Source organism: Gorilla gorilla, chromosome 11 (assembly GCF_029281585.2).
Source record: "Gorilla gorilla gorilla isolate KB3781 chromosome 11, NHGRI_mGorGor1-v2.1_pri, whole genome shotgun sequence".
In the NCBI taxonomy this organism is placed as follows: Eukaryota; Metazoa; Chordata; class Mammalia; order Primates; family Hominidae; genus Gorilla; species Gorilla gorilla.
The window spans coordinates 90,917,930-90,939,813 of record NC_073235.2 but is presented as its reverse complement, the minus strand read 5'-3'; the positions used below and the strand labels follow the sequence as shown (position 1 = coordinate 90,939,813).

General features: G+C 32.7%; 1 protein-coding gene across 33 annotated transcripts in view; it reads right to left on the bottom strand.

Annotated features, from left to right (window-relative positions):
• GULP1 (GULP PTB domain containing engulfment adaptor 1) overlaps positions 1–21,884 on the bottom strand; it is a 304,220-nt gene that overhangs the window by 98,428 nt on the left and 183,908 nt on the right. For 32 of the 33 annotated variants that reach the window (XM_004032940.5, XM_055380365.2, XM_055380374.2 and 29 more), the window contains 2 exons: positions 19,364–19,435; positions 13,603–13,664 (listed from right to left, as the gene is read on the bottom strand). In XM_004032940.5, the coding sequence (XP_004032988.1) occupies positions 13,603–13,664; positions 19,364–19,391 (90 nt within the window). In that variant the 5' untranslated portion in view covers positions 19,392–19,435. Of the gene's footprint in view, positions 1–5,356; positions 5,516–13,602; positions 13,665–19,363; positions 19,436–21,884 lie in introns of those variants that run through there. The other variant, XM_055380370.1, reaches the window with a different exon arrangement.

Below are 21,884 nucleotides of genomic sequence, written 5' to 3'. Positions count from 1 at the left end.
GGCGAAAGGGAAGCAGGAACATCTTACATGGCCAGAGCAGGGGGAAGATAAAGGAGTGGGAGGTGCTACACACTTTTAAACAACCAGATCTTGCCATAACTCACTCTCGCCAGGACAACATCAAGGCGGATGGTGTTAAACCATGAGAAACCACCCCCCATGATCTAATAACCTCCCACCAGGCTTCACCTCCAACACTGGGGATTACAACTGGACATGAGATTGGGGTAGGGACACAAATCCAAACCGTATCAATTATAATGTCTGTTTTACTCCTTTAACTTGCTATGTCTACACTCACACACAAGCATATAAAACCATCTGTAAAATTCTAAGTTCATTGCTTAAATTTTAAAGGTTTTTTTCTCACTCTACACTCTAAAAATAATTATTTTTATTGACATGTTTCTTCTGGCAACACTTGAGCATATTTAATCTTGCTCATTTTTCCCCAGAAGTTTCTGAAGAATATTTTTTAGTTTGAATATCTGCAAATAAAAATAGGTTCTTTCCTGGTAAAGCTTGCTGCTTTGTTTTTATTCCATCATCTCCTCGCCAAATGTTTGTGTGAGCAAGCCTAGAGCAATAACATTCTAATGAGCAATAAAAACAGACATGTAACCAAGAAAGTGGTGTGGCATTTCTTGGAAATAAATGCAAACTCTGGGGGAACTAGAAAGCTAGTTTTAATTATTTAGGATTATAGCTAGGGATCAACTAAAAGCTGGTCAAGCCCTTTCATTGCTTACTTTGATGCTCAAGATACTATCGCTTATCCGAACCCGCAGAATCTGGGGTGAGGTGACTCATGCTTCTCTGAATCTAAATCTCCTAGGAAGCAATTAGCCATTGCTGCCATGCCTATCATCATTACTGGGTAATTCTGTCACAGATAAAATCTGCTTGGGAGACAGGGCAGGAAGAGAGGGGGATTGTGCAAATCTATTCAATTTGGTTCTACAATTTCATAATGTTGAATTTTGAAATGGTCGTGTTATTAAAATATGCAAGGAATCAGGGACTAACCTCCTAATAAATGTGCTATATTCTAAAAAATCCCAACTGTAAGATAGTGTTTGAAATCACGGAAGCTTTTTTTTTTTCCCGTGTAATAAAGGTATATCAAATCTTTGTTAAATCTTGGTATACTTGAAAAACAAAAAAGAGAAAAACTAACATTTAATGAGCACCAACCATGTGCTAGGCACTGTACAGATTTTTTTAATTTAATGTACCAAAAGCTCTATGAAGAAGGTATTAGTTGCATTTTAGATGTGTGAAAACTGAGTTAAATACTAGGCTTGCCATTAAGTTGTAGTGTGCACTTTTAATTCATTTCCATGAGGCTCCAAAGTCCATGTTTTTTTGCTTATAGTACACAGCCTTCCCAGTTCTAAACTGTTGGTCCTTTTGCAGTAATAGCTTAATACCCCTTAATCACTATTATTTGTTTGGATAAGTGAGTTTGTTTTTATATTTTGAAGAACATGGGACTAATTTTCTATCCACTTCTCCTGGTGGCCTTGACAACACAGTGGAGGACTTCACTTTCTGGCTTCAAGGCATTACAGGTGTTTGCTAAGACTTAAATTAGAGTGGAACTGGTAAAGTAGGGTGATGGGGTTGGGGCCTGGGAAGGCCCAGAAGAGGGCATATATGTAGGTATAGTCTAGGCATTGGATATAGAATTGTGTTGCATGAACAGTCTGGTCTGGCTTGAGTTCCCTCTTTACATTTCCTCAGATGGACCCATTAATTGACCAAATCTCCACAGTAACTGGTGAAAGTAAGGTATTAGTCATAGTGTTAGGGGCAGAGATATAATGATGAACAAGATCTGGCCTTACCTCCCAAAATCCTTTGGTCTAGTGAAAGCGTACATACTGACAACTAAATAAGCAATTTACAAAATAGGATTAGAAGAATTAGGACAGGGTGGTTAAGCACAGGATACCACAAAAACCCTTGAATCAGTGATTTAGTTGAGAGGACTGAGGTATCAGGTAAGTCTTCCAGGAGGAACAAGCTAAGCAGAGCATTGACATTTAGCAAGGAAGTATAGTGGAGTTTGTGTATGTTCAAGGTAAAGACAGAGCCCCTGAGGAGAGCAAGAGTGGAAAGAGATTGTGAGAAAAAACAAAGGAGCACATAGAAAAAAAAGAACATATAAGAGAGATGAAGCTTGAGAAGACAAACCAAAAGTCATGCTAAGGAGAGAGGAATAGATTATGAGAAAAATATGATGCTACTTAAAGATATTCAGGTTGGAAGATAAAATGACTAGATTTTCATTTAAAAATGCTCGCTCCTCTTTTGGAGCAGCATCGGAACTGGAAGAAGAGGAGGTCCACCTGATGGGTGGACACTACTGTACGGGTCTGTGTGTGAGACAGATGATGGTGGCCTATAGCAGTTGACACCAAGTGTTGCATGCCAGATAAATATAGACATTGAGAGTCAGCATTTACCAATTGTTATAGCATTTTGACAAAGGAGGCATCCTTTTGAATATATATATTACTATAAGATTTTTGAAAAATATGACTCTGTGATAGATTAGGGAAAAAATCTGCTGTTTCATCATAGACATTAGGAGAAGCACTGACCGACACCAGGTGGACAGTAGTAGCTATGTGGAGAAATACACATATTCAAGAGGTTTTGAAACAAACAAGAAGTCTGAATATTTAATGAGATGTAGACGGTAAGGGAGGGGAACACTGGTCACAGCTGTTACCTGTGGCAGAGTGCTTTTTTAATGGTATTTGTATCTATAACATCCTTTCTCCTTTCTTCCAGTAACTGGCTTGGCTTTCCTTTAGGGACCTACCCTTTCTCCACAATCAGTCCTTGTTGTCTGGGAATGCATTATGTCACATGGGTTAAGTCAATGAGTTCATCATTCACTGGCTGGCATGAACACATTATCCAGAGACTGGCTAAGAAGGGCACATGATCCATATCAAACCCACAAGGGTCAGCAAGATTCTATTCAGGAAGGTGAGTTTGAGTTATTAGAGAAGTAGATCTGAGAGTTGTCATGTAAATCTGACTCTGCCAGGGGGCCAGTAGGAAGAGTCTGAGAACTGAGGCAACCCAATGAAAAGTGAAGGAGAGTTTATCAAATGAGCCCTGAATCAAGTTGGCCTAGAGACAGCCCTCCCTGTGAGGTGTTCTTTTATGTAAACCAATGTATTCCCTTTCTTGCTGAAGCCAGATTGAGTTAGTGTCACCGGAAACCAACAGTTCTTAGTGGTGTTTCTGGCTCAGATAGGGGAGGATAAGGTTATTGAAGACTCTCATAAGCCTGATTGGGGATTTGTCCTTATGTTATATTAAAGTCTTTTAAAAGTTATGTGTCTGTTAGACAAATGTTTGGGTCTGGAGTTTAGGGGTGATATTTAGGCAGGAAAGTCATCAAGAGATGGATGGTGATTTAAGTCGTGGGTGTAAAACAGACTTCCCAAGGGGAGGAGAAAAAAGAAGAAAATGTTCTAACGATAGAACCCAGAGGAACAATGGAACAGGACAATCAGCATTAAAACATATCAATTATATAACTAAAATGTAAGGATAAAAAATGAAGTCTCAGGCATCGAAGAAAAAGGAAGACCCCTTCAAGAGGGAAATTGGGATGGATTCAGATTTTTTTCTACAGGAGAATAAAGGAAGACTGTGCAACAATGACTAATGTTCTGAGGCAAAGGAAGATCCAAACATAAAGATGATAGATATTCTCAAGTTTGAAATACCCCACAAAACTTCCAAGTCATTGGGTCATTTTTAGAAAAACATCTTGAGGAGGAAAACTGAAATTTATAAACATAGGTCTCGTAAATAGAGAAGAAGAAATAGTAAATAAAGTGTTTGGTTATCTGAATGCATTTCAATATGTAATTTAGATTAAACTGCTATGGAAATCATAATTTCAGAACAAAATGTAAACGTTGCAAATCCTGGCAAGTAAGACTAAAATAAGAAACAAAAACTGGGGTGGACTATGCTACCAGGCAGAAATTTAAGTCAGCTATTCACTTCATCATTCATGTATGATATGCATTACTGTCAAAATTTGAAATGTGCTATTAAGGAAAAACACGATGATGCCAAACACTTAATGACTTTCATAATCATCTTCTTGAACCTTAAAACAATCTTTTAGGAACTAATATCTCTTTTGGCAAAGAGATAGATATATAAAAAATTTGGTAACTCCTTCGATTCACTTCACTTTTTTTTCTTCTGTTAAATTCAAGTTCAACGTTATTTTAAAATAGTATCCATGCTATAATTTCTTTTTTTTTAAAGTTAATTCTTCCTATGAATCTATCCATTCATCCCAGCATCACTTTCCTTACTTACAGTTTCATGTTATCATTTACCTGTTAAATGTGACGTATAAATAGTCCAATCTCACTGGGCTTTTCTAAGGATTAAATGAGATGACAGATGTGAAATGCTTAGAAAATTATTGGTGGAGTCTTGTTTATATGTTAAATGCTATTTTTTAAATCAGTATTTCCATTCTTGCACTTGTATTTATGCAAAGAAATGCCTGGAATACTGTTAACCAAAAGTCAATACTGGGTTATTTCTGCCTGATAGAGTTTGAGCAATGTGTTTAATTCTGTGCTTAACTGTACTGCTTAAATTTTAATAATTAGCACATATTGTGTTTTCAAAATAAAAGTTATTGTTCTTAAATATATAACACTTTGAAGACCTAATAATGTAAACAGTTGATTTTTCATTGTGTTATCCTGTGTTTTCCATACTTGGAGATACATTTTTCCTCAGATTTTGCTTGTATGAATTACACCATATCCCAGCAACCTCTTTGTACTGCTTTGCGATCACATCTGTGCAAGATATTGAAAGAGGAGGTGTTTTAATACTATCTGATATGCTATCTGGAGTCTATGTTTACGTTTATGAAAATGATTTAAAGGTTTAGAAAAATAAACCACTTAGTTCTAGCAAAAAGGAAAAAAATAGATGATACACACTTTTCTGGAAACTGAAGAAATAAGTGCACAACAGGAGACTATTCTTAAATGTAAAAATATGCATAACAGCTCTGGAAATGAAGTTTCCTGTAGTTCAAAATACTACAAGAAAGACAAACATGACTTTATTTTGATGTAAAATATGTGAATTTATGTATATGTTGCCTAAGGGATGAGACATTATTTCCTTTAAAATGTCTCTTAAAATGAAAGAATGTCATGAATAGAAATCTTAGTTTGTCTTCTGAAGAGATTTAGTGTCTCTAGAGTGTGCTGGCCACCTGCCTCATCTTAGACCTTTTGAATCAAATGACAAAGAGTGAATCTGGAGGCAAACTGCTTTCACCTACCATTTTCCTAATCAATATTTGAAAAGCAACCACATAATCCATTGATAACATCAATTTCTGTGTTCACATCTAAATTATTTCCAAAACCTTGGTGTTTTCTGCCACATTTTACTTCTCTTAACAATCCTTTCCTCTTCATTCTCATTTCTCCTACGTTCTCTGTTAAGAAAACAAAAACAAAACAAAAAAAACATGCTCACCTGTTTGCTAATTTTCTTTTATGCTGATTTTAGTCACTTATATGCTGATTTTAGTGGCTCATCAAAACACCATTACTGAAATGGTATTGATAAAAACATTAAATGTTTTTTACTTTTTGGAAACATGTTTTTTTTTCCTCCAAAACTATAATCTCTACTTTTCCTTTCTGCTCAGATCCTTAAGTCTCACAGTCCAGTCTTCAGAATGCTATTGCTTGACCCTTTTGAGACCAAATCAGTCCTTTCTTTCTTTACATTCTCTAGCTATGAACAAGCTTTTCAAAATCATTTCGGCTAGGCATGGTGGCTCATCCCTGTAATCCCAGCACTTTGGGAGGTCAAGTTGGGTGGATCGCTTGAGCTCAGGAGTTCAAGACCAGCATAAGCAACATGGCGAAACCCCATCTCTACAAACAAATTAGCCAGGCGTGGTGGTGCAGGCCTGTAGTCCCAGCTACTCAGGAGGCTGAAGTGTGAGGATCACCTGAGCCCAGGAGGCAGAGGTTGCAGTGAACTAAAATTGTGCCACTGCATTCCAGCCTGGGTGACACAGTAAGACCCTCTCTGAAAAATAAAATAAAAAATAAAAATTATTTCATCTAGGGCCAAACACATCGATGCAGAAATACGAAATAAATGATAAATATGTTCAACTTTCAGAAAATGTCCTATGTATAACTAGATGCTCTGAAGGTGAAGAACCATTTAAGGACATAGATAACACCAAAGCATTTTTATCCAGGAATTATGTTAATAAAAATATCATTAAGCAAAGCAGAAGAAAGAAAGATACAATACTTCATGGAAGCTTAGACATGTGGCCCCTGTGTTAGGGAGGCTAATACATAGACTTTATTTAGTCTACTTAGCTCACTCACATCTCTGCCAAACCCCTGCCTACTTTAAAATGATGTCCAGAGAATCATTTAACAGACAGGGGCAGGGCTCCACAGATGAAGCAATTTCACATACAACATATACAAGTGGCAGACACATATACATATTTTACTTGTCTTTAGGTCTTTCATCTGCTGGTTAAGTACTCTCCAAAATTAGGAACAGTATATCGCAATAAATAGACAAACGGATGTTGAACAGGATCGGATACTTCATTCAACACCTAATTTTGCTACTATCTTCCTGTGTAAGCTTAAACAAATCACAACTTCTCTGGGTCTTGAATGACCTTATCAAGAAAATAACCGAGTTTGAATAATGAATACTAAAGTCCTTTTCAAAACTGTCTTTGAATCCATAACACATATATTGCCTTTTTTAAAAAAATAAAATGATACTATAGTAAATACTGAAATGTAATGAGTACTAATAAAAGTTTTTAGTTCCTATTCAATAATTTCTAGCAGCTATATAACACTTGTTAGAGTACTCTCAGATGTAGAATAATAGTTTGTAATGATGACAACCTTCAGAATTAACTGAAAGTTTATCTCAAGAATCCAGAAGCCATGCAATGTTAGGTATTTATTGCCATTTCCTTTTTTCCATTTGTTCTTGTATTTTGTAAGCACATACTAGCTATTAATACAAGTCACAACTGAACAAAATTCCAGTTATTACTACGCTTTTATTTGATTTCATATTTTTTGGCATAAAAAACACAATATAGTTTCCCACTGTAGAGAGGACAAGGGAAAGGTAACATTTTACAGATTTCTAATTTCCTTTTAAACACGTGTCAGTATTACTTTGGCACATAAAGCAAAAATTCCAAGTGGTAACAGATCCCAAATTATCAATACATATTATAGTATATATTATTTGTTTAATTAGAAAAATGATGGTTAAGCTTTAATTTATATGCTCATTCTTTAATTTTAAAATGTTTGAAATGAATATAAATGATATATATTAGCATTATTAAAGACCAGTTCTAAAATCTAATAAAATGTTTTTTAAAGGTCATGTAACACCAAATTTTAAAGTGGTTCCTATGCTTTGAAATTAAAGACTCATTTTTGGATAAATGATATGGATTATCTGGAAATGCAATTGAGCTCTTTACGTTTCTTATATTTCCCCTGGTTTCTACAACAAGCAAAACTGGCAGGTGCTTATGTTTGCTGCTTGTATAAAACTGCTCTAAAGAATCTTATGAAATTGCAATTCAAAACCATTTGGGATGTTTCAACAAGGCATCTCATCAATTACAGAGGTATACCTTTTGCCCAACTTTCAATGATTCCAAAGAGTTGAATCTGAAGATTTTTCTTTCATTTCCTTTTTTTGACACACTAATAGATGTCATTTATTTCTAAAACCTGAATTTTTTTCAATTAGGTCATATACCAATCTTAATATTTCATTGAAGGGTAATTTATCATATGTTTTCAAAAAACAATTTAAAGAGCATTAGTAAAATGATTTTTTTATATTAAGACCCGTCTTTACTATGACTCATTAAGCCAAATAATGTTGTAACTTTCTCTCTTCATTAACTGATTACTTGTAAAACTCCCTAATGGTTTCAAAAGGTTTACAAGGACTGCCTTATCTTTCTATATTTGATTTTAAGACCAGGACAATCTTTGCATTAATATTTTGTTCCAGAATGCTGTTACCTCAAAGTATCTCCTATTACTTCAAGGTAATAGGAAAGTATAATCACAACGGTATTATTCTTTAATGATCAAAGCATTCTCTTGCATATAATTCCACCAAGGTGGCCGTATTGAGTCTCCTGTTGTGCTTCAGGAAAAAGCATTCCTTCCCCATAGAACCTTTCAGAGTGGTCACTGCAAGTACTTCAGTTGATGCAAACAGAAAAAATAAAATACCTGATACACATTCTAAGTAGTTCATTCTCTGTTTTGCAATGCTACATTATTCTCAAGAGATAGTAATGACTAGTGTCAACTCCAGAGTTGACAGAACACTTTCTATAACAACTATATTAATAACAATAAATTTTGTCATACCAAACACTGATCTAAGTTTTAAAAAAATATATTAACTCACTTAAATCTCCTAACAAACCAGTTTGATATTTGTAGTTATTAATCTCATTTACAAGTAAAAAAACTCAAGGACAGAAAAGTTACATAATTCTGATAACAGTTGAGAGAGGAGAAGTTTGAACCCAAATAGTTTGACCCAGAAATGGCTGCTCTAATTACTGCAATAGGATGCAGCAACTATATGGCTATAAAATTCTGGTAGAATCAGTGGAGTTGTTGGTATAGAGCTTACTCTTGAGGGGTGCATCTGAGCATGTCAGATACGTAGGTTCTGATTTTTCTATGATTACTATTGGGCAGGTTTAGTTAAAAGTTTGAAACATAAGTGTCCAACGTGGTTTTCAACCAACTAAGGGTTAGAATCCTCAAGTTCTAATATCTTACTGTCACATCTGATATTACATATTTTGTGTGTGGAGGGGATGAAGGCAGTGTTTTTGTTCTTTGTCATTTTGTTTGTATTTTGAACCCAAATAAAGGCTCATAGGTAATTTTTGTTGGCAAATTTAGGTTGTAAAGATGAGAAAGCCACACTAGAAACCACACAACTCACTGGGCCAGCAAGCCTTCTCTCTGATTAAACAAACGAAGTGGCAAACAGTGCACGTATCATGTGTAAAACTCTGATACCTCTAGAAAATTTTGAAATGTAAGGTAATCTTTCTTTGTAAACCTCTCCTTGACATTTGTATTTTATTTTGTTGTTGATTAGCTATGTAGTTTTCTCACTTGTAAAACTCCCTGACATGGTTTTGAAAGGGTTTGCAAGGAATGCATTATATTATATTTCTATATTTGATTTTAAGATGTTCCATAGTTTAGAAGATAACGACATAGATGTTGGTTATCATTATGTACTTTTCTTCCAAAATTCTTTCTATGTTTCATATGACTGTTTCCTCTCCACAGGGACGTCATAAGTTTTTAAGGTGAAGGTCCATGTTACTATTTGTTTTAGATTTGCTCACTTTTAGAGCTTGGAACACAGTAAACAGATAATCAAGGACTGTTGACTCTCTTTACTGCTGCCTCATGCAAAGTAAGGTAGTAATCTCTTTATAACTTCATTCTTAAACATCCTTGCATTTTTGTATATCCTAAAGATAGATTTTTCATAAAAGGATAAATATATTAAACTTTTTGGGGGATAATTATACATTTTAGAATAAAACATTCAATAAAAAAAGTTTCAATGAAACATTTGTCACAATTCTTCATCTAGGAAATGACTGTCTCACTCTAACAGAAAAATAAATTGATTAAAATACAAGTCTGCCAGCATTTTATCTTTATAGAAAAGAGAGTCTAGCATTCTCATAAAAAATTGAAGGGAACAGAATTTTTTAAATTTCTGCATTAATGTTCTAATTATAGTAGAAATAGAAACTAATACCTAATCTATTGATTCTGTCAACTTTACTTTCAAAATACATCCAAATTCTCAGTACTCTTCTCCTCTAGCTCCTACTCAGCTTGAACTGCAATCACCTTTTTTGCTCTTGCTACCCATCTCTAAATATATGTCCCTATGACCCACTACCTGATTTCATGACCACATTTTTTCATAGGTAATAACCTTTAGCTTGGAAACATCACTACAGAGTACACAGGATAATATAAAAGATTCCCAATGAACTAATATTAATGCTGTCACTGCACATTAAAGAAAACTCCAAAACTAATGAACCCTACATAGAACAATGCTTATTTTAAACCATTTATTGTTTTATATCGACAAATGATCTCAAATCATTACACTATGAATATTAAATGTGAATTTTTGAAATCAATGTTCCATAAATTGAAAGAATGTAGAAATAAAATGTGTTCTAAAAAAGGATTATAAAATAAAACAGAACACTAATGCTTTAAAACTGAAGACATTTAAACATAAATGTTATTACATATTTCTCCAGGGAGAATAATAATTCTTAAGTAGTTCTGTTAAATTTATCAGATTAATTTGTAACCAGTGGATGCCAAAAGTGAGTGAAGTAATAGGAATCTTTTAATGGTATGATGATTCTCTCTTTTAGCCAGGATGAAAATAGATATTTTTTCTTATTCTCTACTTATATACCATTCCTATTTTATATCAATTCTTCCTCTGGAATATTAAGCACATCTTTATTTTCCACTGCAAATTTATTTACTACCCTATGGTAAACTTATTACCACATACTTGGACCATTAAAATAACTTCCTAAGAGGTTTAATGTCATTCTAACACTCTTGATCCAAACTGACTTTTTTATCACTACCGATTTATCTTCCTAAAATCCTGTTGGATTCATTTACAATCCAAACTGTTGCTTTTGCCATTCAAAGCCTTCCCAATTTGCCTTTTTAACCTTGTCCATCATTAATACTTGTATGAGATCAGTTTTATGTGTCAATTTGGCTAAGTTATAGTGCCCAGTTATTCAATCAAATTCTAATCTAGGTGTTGCTGTAAAGTTATTTCATAGATACGATTAACATCTCTAATCAGTTCACTTTATGTAAAGATTATCCTGGATAATCCGGATGAGCCAGATCCAGTGAACTGAATGGCTCTAAGAACAGAACTGAGGGACAGAACTGATGGTTGCCTGAGAAAAAAATTCCACTCTTTCAGACACTGTTGTAGCACTAACTTCCTTATGTCTATAACAACTCAAGCGAGAAATTACTATTGTTACTATCCCTATTTACTGATGAGTAATCACAGACATAGAAAGGTTAAGCAATTTTCCCAAAGGCATACAGTAAATAAGTGTTGGAGTCATGATATAAACCAAGGAATGTAGCTCTAGAGTCTGTATTTTTTTTTCTATCGTGCCAAGCTACTTGCTGTGGTCAAGGATTTGGTTTTCAAGTGGCATATTCTATAACAAGAGATACAGGGTATCTTAAAAAGTAACTCTGCTATGAGGTCAGCCTAATAAGTGCCACAAACAAAGGACTTCCGAAAAAAACTAACATTCTTCAAATGAATTTAATGTTACTTGGTACACATACAATATATATTATCACTCATGAGGCCATATTATAGTAAACAAAATCATCCTGCCCTTCCATATTTTACTGTTCTCAGTCTGGGAAGATGTTTTTGCACCCTCTACTTCCTGTAGAATGTCTTAAAATTGTTATGCACCTGTGAATTGGCACTGGCAACATTTCCATGTAGACAAGCAGAATGATTGGCAGAGTTAAAGGTAGATCTAATTATAATATAACCTTTTAATCTTTTATAAAGCTGTTTTTCAAAATGAGGCATATCAGTCACATAAAAATAATATTAATGGTTTCAACTGGAGCATATAATTCCACTATGATTGATAATATCAAAAACTGAGCATGCATTTTAAAATCATAGCAGCTTTCCAGATTAAAATTTTTTCAGTATAGATTTCATATAGTATACCAATAGCTAATACAAGCAATATATGTGGAAATGATGGATAACATAAACAATTTTTCTCATTCAGTTAACTAAACTTTTCATGCTAAATTAGGGCAATCAGCCTTTATGTAAAGTTTATAGAAAAATTCATAAGCACTGCAGTGATTTCAAGTATAATATGTTTACACAGAAAATATTTCAGATTTCTTTGCTGGTAAGTCAGCAAGAAAAAAATAAGAGATGGTGCACTCTCCAAATTTCACTGCTGAACAACAGCTCTGGAAGAACTTCTTCTACATAGGCTTTTAAATGTTTCTTCCTTCTGATTCAGACTTAGATAAGAACTCTAGATGTTTCCTACCAAACATCGTTAATTTTCTCAATAAACATTCTTTAATTTTTCCTGAAATAATTGCTATGCCTAATCTCACTGTATCCCAGTGTATACTTCACTAATCCATAAACGTTTAAGTTCTCTTATAAAGATATTATAGTTTTGTTTTCCCCTATTCTGTCTCCAAAGTTCAGTTGCTTTTAAATTTGACGCTAATATTTCCAATCCCCTCTTTAACTCATTTCTGTCTCTTCGAAATTTTGACTCAGATCTCTCTGAAAATTATTACAAGTTTGGTGATAATTAACTACAAAATAGCACCTTTCTTTAAAGTCCCTGTTTTAAACTGAATTCACTCATTTTTTTCAACAACAAATGAAATCTTTAAAGACACAGAGCGTAGATTAATGTTTCCATTTCTCTATTAAAATGCAGCAAATTGAACAAAAGAATTTTTAAAAGGCACCTTTTTGTGTGCTTTTTAAAAATAATTTAGGTTGGGCAGAGTGGCTTCTACCTGTAATCCCAGCACTTTGGGGGGCTGAGGCAGGTGGACCACTTGAGGTCAGGAGTTCGAGACCAGCATGGGCAACACGGTGAAACCCCGTCTCTTCTAAAAAGCATGGTGGCACGTGCCTGTAATTCCAGCTACTCCAGAGGCTGAAGTGGGAGAATCACTTGAACCCAGGAGATGGAGGTTGCAGAGAGCCAAGATCTCCCCAGTGCACTCCAGCCTGGCCTACAGAGCACATCTTCATCTCAATAAAATAAAATAAAATAAAATAAAATAAAATAAAATAAAATAAAATAAAATAACATAACATAACATAAAATAACATGAAATAAAATAAAATAAAATAAAATAAAAATAAAATAAAATAAATAAAATAAAATAAAATAAAATAAAAAATAAAATAAAATAAAAATTTAAACTTTGTTCCTTTTTTCTTGAATGATAATTACATTTATGAAAATTGCAGCTCATTTCTCTCATTTGCAGGTTTTTATATTTAGGTTGTATAATGTAACATTAATGTTTTTAAAGAAAGCTAATTTGTTAGTGGTTTGAGTTTCTACAAGCCATGATATTGCAAATGTTTTTAACAATAACAAAAATCACTTGAAGAAAACACGTTTGACTTAAATAGTAATTTTAAATAATACACTTTTAAAAAGAGAAACTATTCTACAGAGAAAAATAACTTCCCATGCCACAATTATTTTATTTATGTAAACTTTTTTCAGGAATCAATAACCAGGAAATGTCAATACATAAGCAATCTGAGATTAGCCATGAATTAGTAATGATACTATAATAAAATAAAATTAAATAATAAATGAACTATTTTTACCTTTGCATTATAGGGAATGAAATGTTTTGATAAAGCTTCAGGTGTATGCATCCATGTTTTGTCTGCAATAAAAAATACACAGAGTTAAATTTTAGGTTTCCATGGTGTCATATTCATACATTACCATTTGTATGGTAATTTAGGACACAGAGTATTTCTAATTCTGAGATTCTTTGCCAAATTGACAAAGAATAACCACTCAGATAGAAGAACAATGCAGTTGGGGCGTGATTATAGGATTCTTTCTCTGGTATAAAAATCCCTAGCTTTTCTTTTTAAAGTTTTCAAATAATAAAAATGATACCAAATTTTAAAAGAACATATAAAAACCACATCAGTGGGCTATGAGTAATTGCATTCATTTGTGATTTAAAACAAGTATCTTTCTTCTTTCACTTTATGCTCTCATGAATTATAGGTTATTTTTCTTAATTCCTAGAACAATAAAATATAATCTGCTCTTTAACTCTTTGCAAATATTATATTGTAGCATCAAGATTTAGCTATTCTAAAGGGAAATTATCATATTATACTAACAACTGCATTTGTATGAAGCTGAAATTAACCAACTTACTATGTTCATCTGGAAATCAATATAATATTATGATAAATCTTTATTCTAAATTTGAGGAAACACTGATTGAAGGTCTTATCTCAGGAGTTTTGGATATAAATAGTCTCAAATGCAGTAAATCAAAATGTTTCTTAGATAAGTGTTAAAAATATTAGAAATAAAAGGATAGAATATATTGAAAGTAATTGTATTATATATTATTTGTATCTTGTTATTTATATTTGTATTACTAATATTTTCAATTTAATTTTTGAACTTTATTAATATAGCCCACATATTTTCCCCAATATTTTGAGGAATGCATAAGGGGGAGAAAAAAATGTTAACATTTACATGAAACAGATTGGCTTTTTTTGAATCTGCACTTATGTGGAGTAAGACTTCTCAATCTTCAATGATATTAGCTCCATTAGTGTAGCTTTGTACGTATCTTATTTTTCATGGGAGTTTAAAATTTGGAATCAGTATTATAAATAGAACAAAATCAAAGATTTATTTTACCATGAAACATACAAGTACAAACTGGAAGGAAATATTGTATTACTAACAAAGTAGTTTCAACATTAAATTTAGATTTTTTTAAATGCTGTTAACAGAAACTAATTTGATACCTTTAATATGTTCTTCTTAAACTGGGTGAATGTGAAGACATAGAGAAAATGACACATATTTTTGGAATGTAAATTATTTTATACTATTTGAATAATAATGCACTGTATTCATATTAAATTTGTTTATGGGGTACAATGCAATATTCTCAAGTATTTCCAATACAAAAGATGAAGGGCCAAGAGAATTGGGTCTATTTCTGACTACTAGAGTGAATATATGATAGCCATACTTGGGTGAAATATTTTGAACAGCAATACATTCTAAGCTTCAAAAAATATTGACGTTGGCATTTAATGTGTGAAATTTGTATTTTCTATAAGGATTTTCATCTTAGCTATACTTTTTGTGATTGCTAATGGATAGTAATATGATTAATTCAAGAATAATTTACACTTAGATTTGGAATACAGTCTTGCTTTTATACATTAAAAGAAGTAAATCACAATACTTCTTCCAAGGCAATAAAACACAAAACAAGAAAAACACCTTTAGGAAAACTAAGATGTCCAATTTCTCCTTTTAACTCCTTCTCTTAATTCTTTTCATGTCTCCTTTCCAAAACATACAACACATCTCAGGAGTATGTAAACGCTGACTAAACTCTCACTATGATGGGTCACACCAATCCTGAGGCAGAGAGGTATTAATAATTTCTTTCTCCTATAAACCACTATTACTTGAAAACTGATGAAAATGCCTCTGTTACAGACTCATATTGCAGCGACCTAAAAAGAGTATACCAAGCTGCTTCTGCTGACAGACTAAAATAATCACAATATTAAATTCCAGTGGATAAGCTGTAGCTCCTACAATGACAAAAATCTGCATTCATATTATCGAGCACTGATAATTTAGTGCTTGTTTATTACATAACCTCAAGTATGAGCAGTACATTTATAAAACCTGAAGGATTTCCAAAATGAGTTCTTACTGTCATCCTAATTTATACTTTGGCAAAAAAATGACAAAATAAAACTCTTTATATTAACTTATAGATAGGACTAAATCTTGAGTAGGAAATACACATGCTGGTCCTTGGTCACTATATGTGTTCATAGAAGGTATTAGATATATGAAAATGTGCAGAAATGGGAATATAGACATTCTAGAAAGAGTTCCTCTTCCTTGAATTAAAGTAAAATCACTAACTCAAAATTGAAGACTTACATGAAGGAAAATGCCAATATTTCAACATATTTGACAAATATCAATGTACTCTGATTGCTGGGTCAATAAATTTAGGTTTTCAAAATGCATCTAGATTAAGAACTCATCAAGAAATATAGAGTAAATTCATTATTTTTGTATCATCAGAGCTTACAATGGTGAAACACCTACTTTTGAGTACATTAAATTTAAAACTAAATGCTGGTTAATGAATAGATACATTTGAATAAAATGTTTGTTAAAAAAGAAAGTAACATTTAAATATTAAATTTTAAGTGCTGTGCATTTGATATCTACTCAACAGTATGTCAACTAAGTTTAAAAAATGTAATTAGTTGAGTTACTTAATCATTTATTCACATGTTATTTTTATACTTTTTTACTTAATGATTTATATTTGATGTAATAAATAGAATATAAAATTTTTTTAATTAAAAGAAAATTAACATTGGGAAAAAATCTAAAACAACGACAATCACTAAAATTTCGTCTATGATTATATTTGACTAATTTTTAAAGATCTTTTCAAAAGAGCTCAAAATGATATGACTGTAATATATTCAGCACTCTTCAGAATCTCTGAGTAACTCTAACACCATTAGAGCATTTGCAAAGAAAATCAGTGAATTCAATCAAGAAATACAAACTTACTAATTTGGAGATTTAATTTAAAAAAAAAACACAATTATGTTTAGGTTTAAGATGGTCTTTTTTCCTTAGGCTTCTGAGGTCCTGGATCATTTAGTAAAATTACATGTGATGGCCAAGTATATTGGGTATCTATGAAATAAAGAGATAAGCTTTTACTGATAGAAGACCATCTTGCTTTGTTTAGGATACTGTACACAGGGTATGTTGATGGTAGTTTTGGAAACGTGACTTAAATAAAATATTCTCTAGTGCTATAATTATAGCTTATAGCTCCAGCTTATCCAGATATACAAATTCTCTCAAACAATTTAAGTTTTTCATCTGAAATTAAAATTTAATGAAATAATGCTATTGATTCAAACCAGGAGCGGGGGCTCTTAAAATTTTTTCTTTAACAACTTCACCAAATGATAGAGTCAGAATTGACTGGTGAACTTAAGGTAAAATTTTCAGTTCAAGTTTTAACTTCAGGTTGGAGTAAAATATTAGTGAATAATTTCATGATACTAAATCATTAGACCTGAAAAATAAGAGAAGTCAAAAGAAATTCAAAGAGAATGAAGCAAATCAGGAAATAACAAGTGCTTCTGCTTCTTGATTCTCCAAATCACTCCACTATTCCTATGGTTGTACTCCCACTGTGTTCAAATGAGACAAATATACAATTACTGGTTACTCACATTACTATCCAACTCTTGGGATTTCTCAATGAAAAACCATTCTAAACCCCCTTCAAATAAACAGTAAATTACAGATGTGGAGTTTCAACTTTAAAGTGATAGGAAAGGAGGATTATAAGCATATATATATAAAAACAAGGTCTAGAAGTATTTATTAAAAATAAGTTAGAGTGATTAAAGTGTTAAGTTGTGATGTAAGATTTCTATTACTTTATTAAACATACTTCAGGTTGAGCACAGTGGCTCCTGCCTATAATCCCAACACTTTGGGAGGCCAAGGCAGGAGGATCACTTGATGCTTAGAGTTTGAGACCAGCCCTGGCAACGTAGCAAGATCCTATCTCTATACAAAACAAAACAAAAACTTCAATATATCATGTAATTATTTATAGATTTTGTTACTAGTAAAAATGAAAGAAACACTATTTTACTTTTGGTACCTGTTGTAAATCAGAAGCAGCTACAGACTATAATCAATGTCATTTTGCTTTCCCCTTATTCAGGAAAAATAAGTAAAATAATAAATTTCTAGCTTCCCAGAGTTGAAGAGTGCCTTAAAGGTCACATTATCTAAATTCTCACTGAATACATTAATCTTCTCTGCCACATCCAAATGTTTGAACACCTCTCACTTCAGAGACCAAAAAAAGCTAGTAATTTGAGTAATTTAATTAAAATTTTACATGACTTTCTTGGAATTCATTTTCCCTATATTAAATCAGTGACATTATCATTTACACCTATTTGTCCTTTACTAAACTCAACCCCATGGCTAAATGGCAGTCCTTCAAATATTGAAAGACAGCTCTCATTAACACATGAATGGTTCTCAGTCATGCTTCCTGTTACATGGCTGAAAGTCCTGAAGTCATCTCAGTCTTTCTCATCTGGGCACGTTACTATGTGTCAGTTAACACTGTAACCTTTTAAAGGGAGAACACCCAGTGCCCGACTGCCTGATATTGAACAGAACACTAGTCATAGTTCTGGACTATTCATTATCCATCCATACATTAGAAAATGACACAGAGCCTTTGATACTCACACTGTTGACTTTATTCTTCAGCCATTTTTACTCACACAGCATTCAAGATGCATCTTCCAAATAACAGCAATATTTGAATCATGATAAAAGTATTAGATTTTCTGGGCCCTTGTTTGACAATTTGCAGTATCTTAGTAAGTTTATAGTGTGGAATAAGGCCTAACTTTTCATTTTTTCCTCACACATCTGTAATCCTACTACAGCATTCATGTATCATCACCTTCTTGCTTTTAATCACCTATGAATTTGATTATCATTATTTAAGCATTCTTCCCCAATTCATTAATAATGTAAAACAGGAGAGAGCCCCATGCTCTCCACTAGAGAACTCCTTTGAGAATGGAAGGGATACATTATTTAAACTTCACTGACCTACACAAAGTTATATTTATTTTTCTATCTTTCTTTATAAGTGCATCATAAAATAGTTTGTCAAATGCCATGTTTTTCTGCCCATTAAAAAACAACATCTAACTAGCTGTTTCTTTCAGTCCTATAGTGATCACTATAATATACTACATTCGTAGTTATTTAAATTCCTACCTAAAAATTAATAACAAACTTATTGTGGCCTCATTGCTTTCAATCTATCTACTACCAATCCTCACATATTGTTCATTGATACATGAAGCCTGTGCACACACACACACACACAATTATGAATGAATTTATGTTATCATAATCTTATGTAAGCCCAGGGAATTCAGTATTATATGGCTACATAAGCTAAAGTTAGGACAAAGTTTCAGATCATTTTATTCTTTGCAATTTCACAACAAGCTTCAAATTGCCAGGCGATATATTATCACATATGTATTGTGAACTCAGTGTAATAAACAACTTTGATCTTTCACTAGGGTGATAACTAAGGAAAGCTAATTAGCAACGTTTGCAGATTCGTGTTGCTCTAATCTAACTTCATTTCTGGGCCAGGTGGTTTGACAACAAGAAAAACTGATTTCTTAACATCTCTGCTTATGTTCACAGCAACATTGGCTTGACTCCCAAGTTTTAAAAAATGACCACACTTACCTTTCTTCCTGCTAAAAGCACGGTTCATGATGAGGATCAGCCAAATAAATGTTCAGTTCCACACCTTAAATCCTGTAAAAGTGACAAAATATTAAAACATAAACAAAGGACTGTTGACTGACCTCTCTTTTGCTAATGTGGTTTTAATTATAAAGGCTTTTTAAATTTTTAAAAATATTTACAAACAATATTCTAAAATGCCTCAAAGGACATTGGGTAAGAAAAAACACAAGTACTTAATAACGTGAGTGGCACAAGCAGATAGGAACGTCTCACAGAAATTCCTCCCAAGTTCTTCAATTTTGTCTTTTTTCTATTATATATCCATCATTAACTATATTTATTTGCAAACTTAAGGAGAAGAAAGATCAATACTTTTTCCTCAGCTCGTTGACAAGAGGTGTGTATATAAACACTTTACTTTTTATTTACCTGAGGCCCAGAAGAGTTTCATGTTTATTACAAAGTCACAAAGACAGGTGATATACTAGGAGCGGTGGTTAAAACATAGGATAAAATTACCTACCACTTAAGATTGTTTTACACATTAGGAAAGGTATGAAAGTACTTGGCACAGTATTTGGTACATATTGAGCTCAGAAGATATTAGCTACTATCTTTGTCTTAGATATAGCATGGGATCTAAATTGAGTGCTCTTTTTATATGCATTATTTATCCATCAAAGAGGTCCTCTTAATACCTGTTCTGTAGTGCATTCACTATGAGGGTTACACATCAAATTCAGCAGCTTAGGTAAAGGACTTTATGTACTGTTGTCCAATTGAGATCTTTCCATTTTATATATTTAATGACTTCGTGTAAAAAACAACAACAACAAAAAGATTTCTGGAGTAATTCCCTCAGAGACTCAGAGACAATTCACATTAAGGTCTAAGAAGAAAGTTATGATTAAATATTTATTGGTACTGCATTGTAATCTATATTTGGGGTCCACAAAATAGTTAATCTTACTGATACAACACTCAGAAATAACTTTGCTGCTCTAGCAACAGAATATTCATGAATTGACATTAAGATAGCCTTTCACTTCTACTTTATCTTCTGTGAGGACTAGTGTTACAGGTATATTACAGGGTAACACAAATACTTTTTAGAATTAAAATATTTTGCTATTTTTTAAAAATTTGCATTTTTTTTCATTTTTAGAATTCAACCACATTAAATAAAACTGTTTAATAATGTTCTTCCTTGATAACCTAGAGACCTGCTTCAACAGAAATCAAAGGAAACTCATGTGCTCAGTGTAAGAGCCCAGTTTGGTGTGCTTCCATCTTCAGATGACAAGACAGTAACTGAATTCTGGGTAAAACTTTCCCCACTCTCTGCCCACTATTGCCTAGAGGTCTCAGCTGTTAGAGATAAATTCACGAGAGACCAAAAGCTCTGCATGATTCTGGAAATAGCTTCCCCCATTCCACTCTAAGTCTCAAAGTCTCACCACCACTTCCTGCTAGAGACCTTCATAATTTTATCACATTCTTTATTCCTAAGTATGTGAGTCAACATAAGCAGCTCAGGTTACTCTCATCACTCAGAGAATCTAATTCTAATGCATTACATTCTGTAACCACATCTTTCACTTCTCCCATCATCTGGAAACATTTCACTGTGTCATCTGGCATTCACAGTAAATCATTATCAAAATGCACTCGCATTTTTTCTAAAGATTTTATCCACTCTGCCGCTCTTCTTGAAACCTAGTTGTTGCCTGAGCAAACTAGTTCTACTGCAGTCCTTTCAAGAGGCTGGCTGTTTATCTCCCACACATATTATACCAATAGACCAAGAAATTATGCATTTTCAATTACTGTACTTCTCTTTTTTTTCAAAACCCTTAATTTCTTTTGAGGATTTTGCCATCAGACTCTATATACATAATGGAATATAACACAACAGAGAATATAATATATTTGGTATCATTTCAAAAGTCACTTTTCACCTATATCTTAACAGACCTGGTTATTTATTGAGCATATCCTGAAGAAATAAGGAAAAAATAAAAATAAACTAGTAGAAAAAGAACGTAATATATGCAAATGTAAAATCTGTCTTCTCTGGAAAAATAAAGTAACAAAATACTATGAAGTTTATTAATCAGCAGACCAAATTTAATATACCTGTCCACTACTCAAATTTCATCACTATGAGGTGGACATTTTCAACAAAAGAAGATTGTGAAATATAAAAAAAGGAGTTTAATACTATATGATTTAAAAATTCTTAAAATTAAACAATAGTGTGGCTTTTAAATTAAAAAAATAAAATATAAACAACTTGGGGGCATATAAATGGAACAAGAATAACAACAAAAAAAAACTCTTCACATAATTATATAAAGTTCATTTGAGCAAACATGGAGGATATATAATGACATGATAATACTATGACTCTAAAACACCAGAAGCACTTTTGCTTGCTCACAAAATGCATAGATATAAATGTCGATATATATCAGATAAGTCATTCTTTTGAAATAAACTATAATTTAAGTATCCAAAC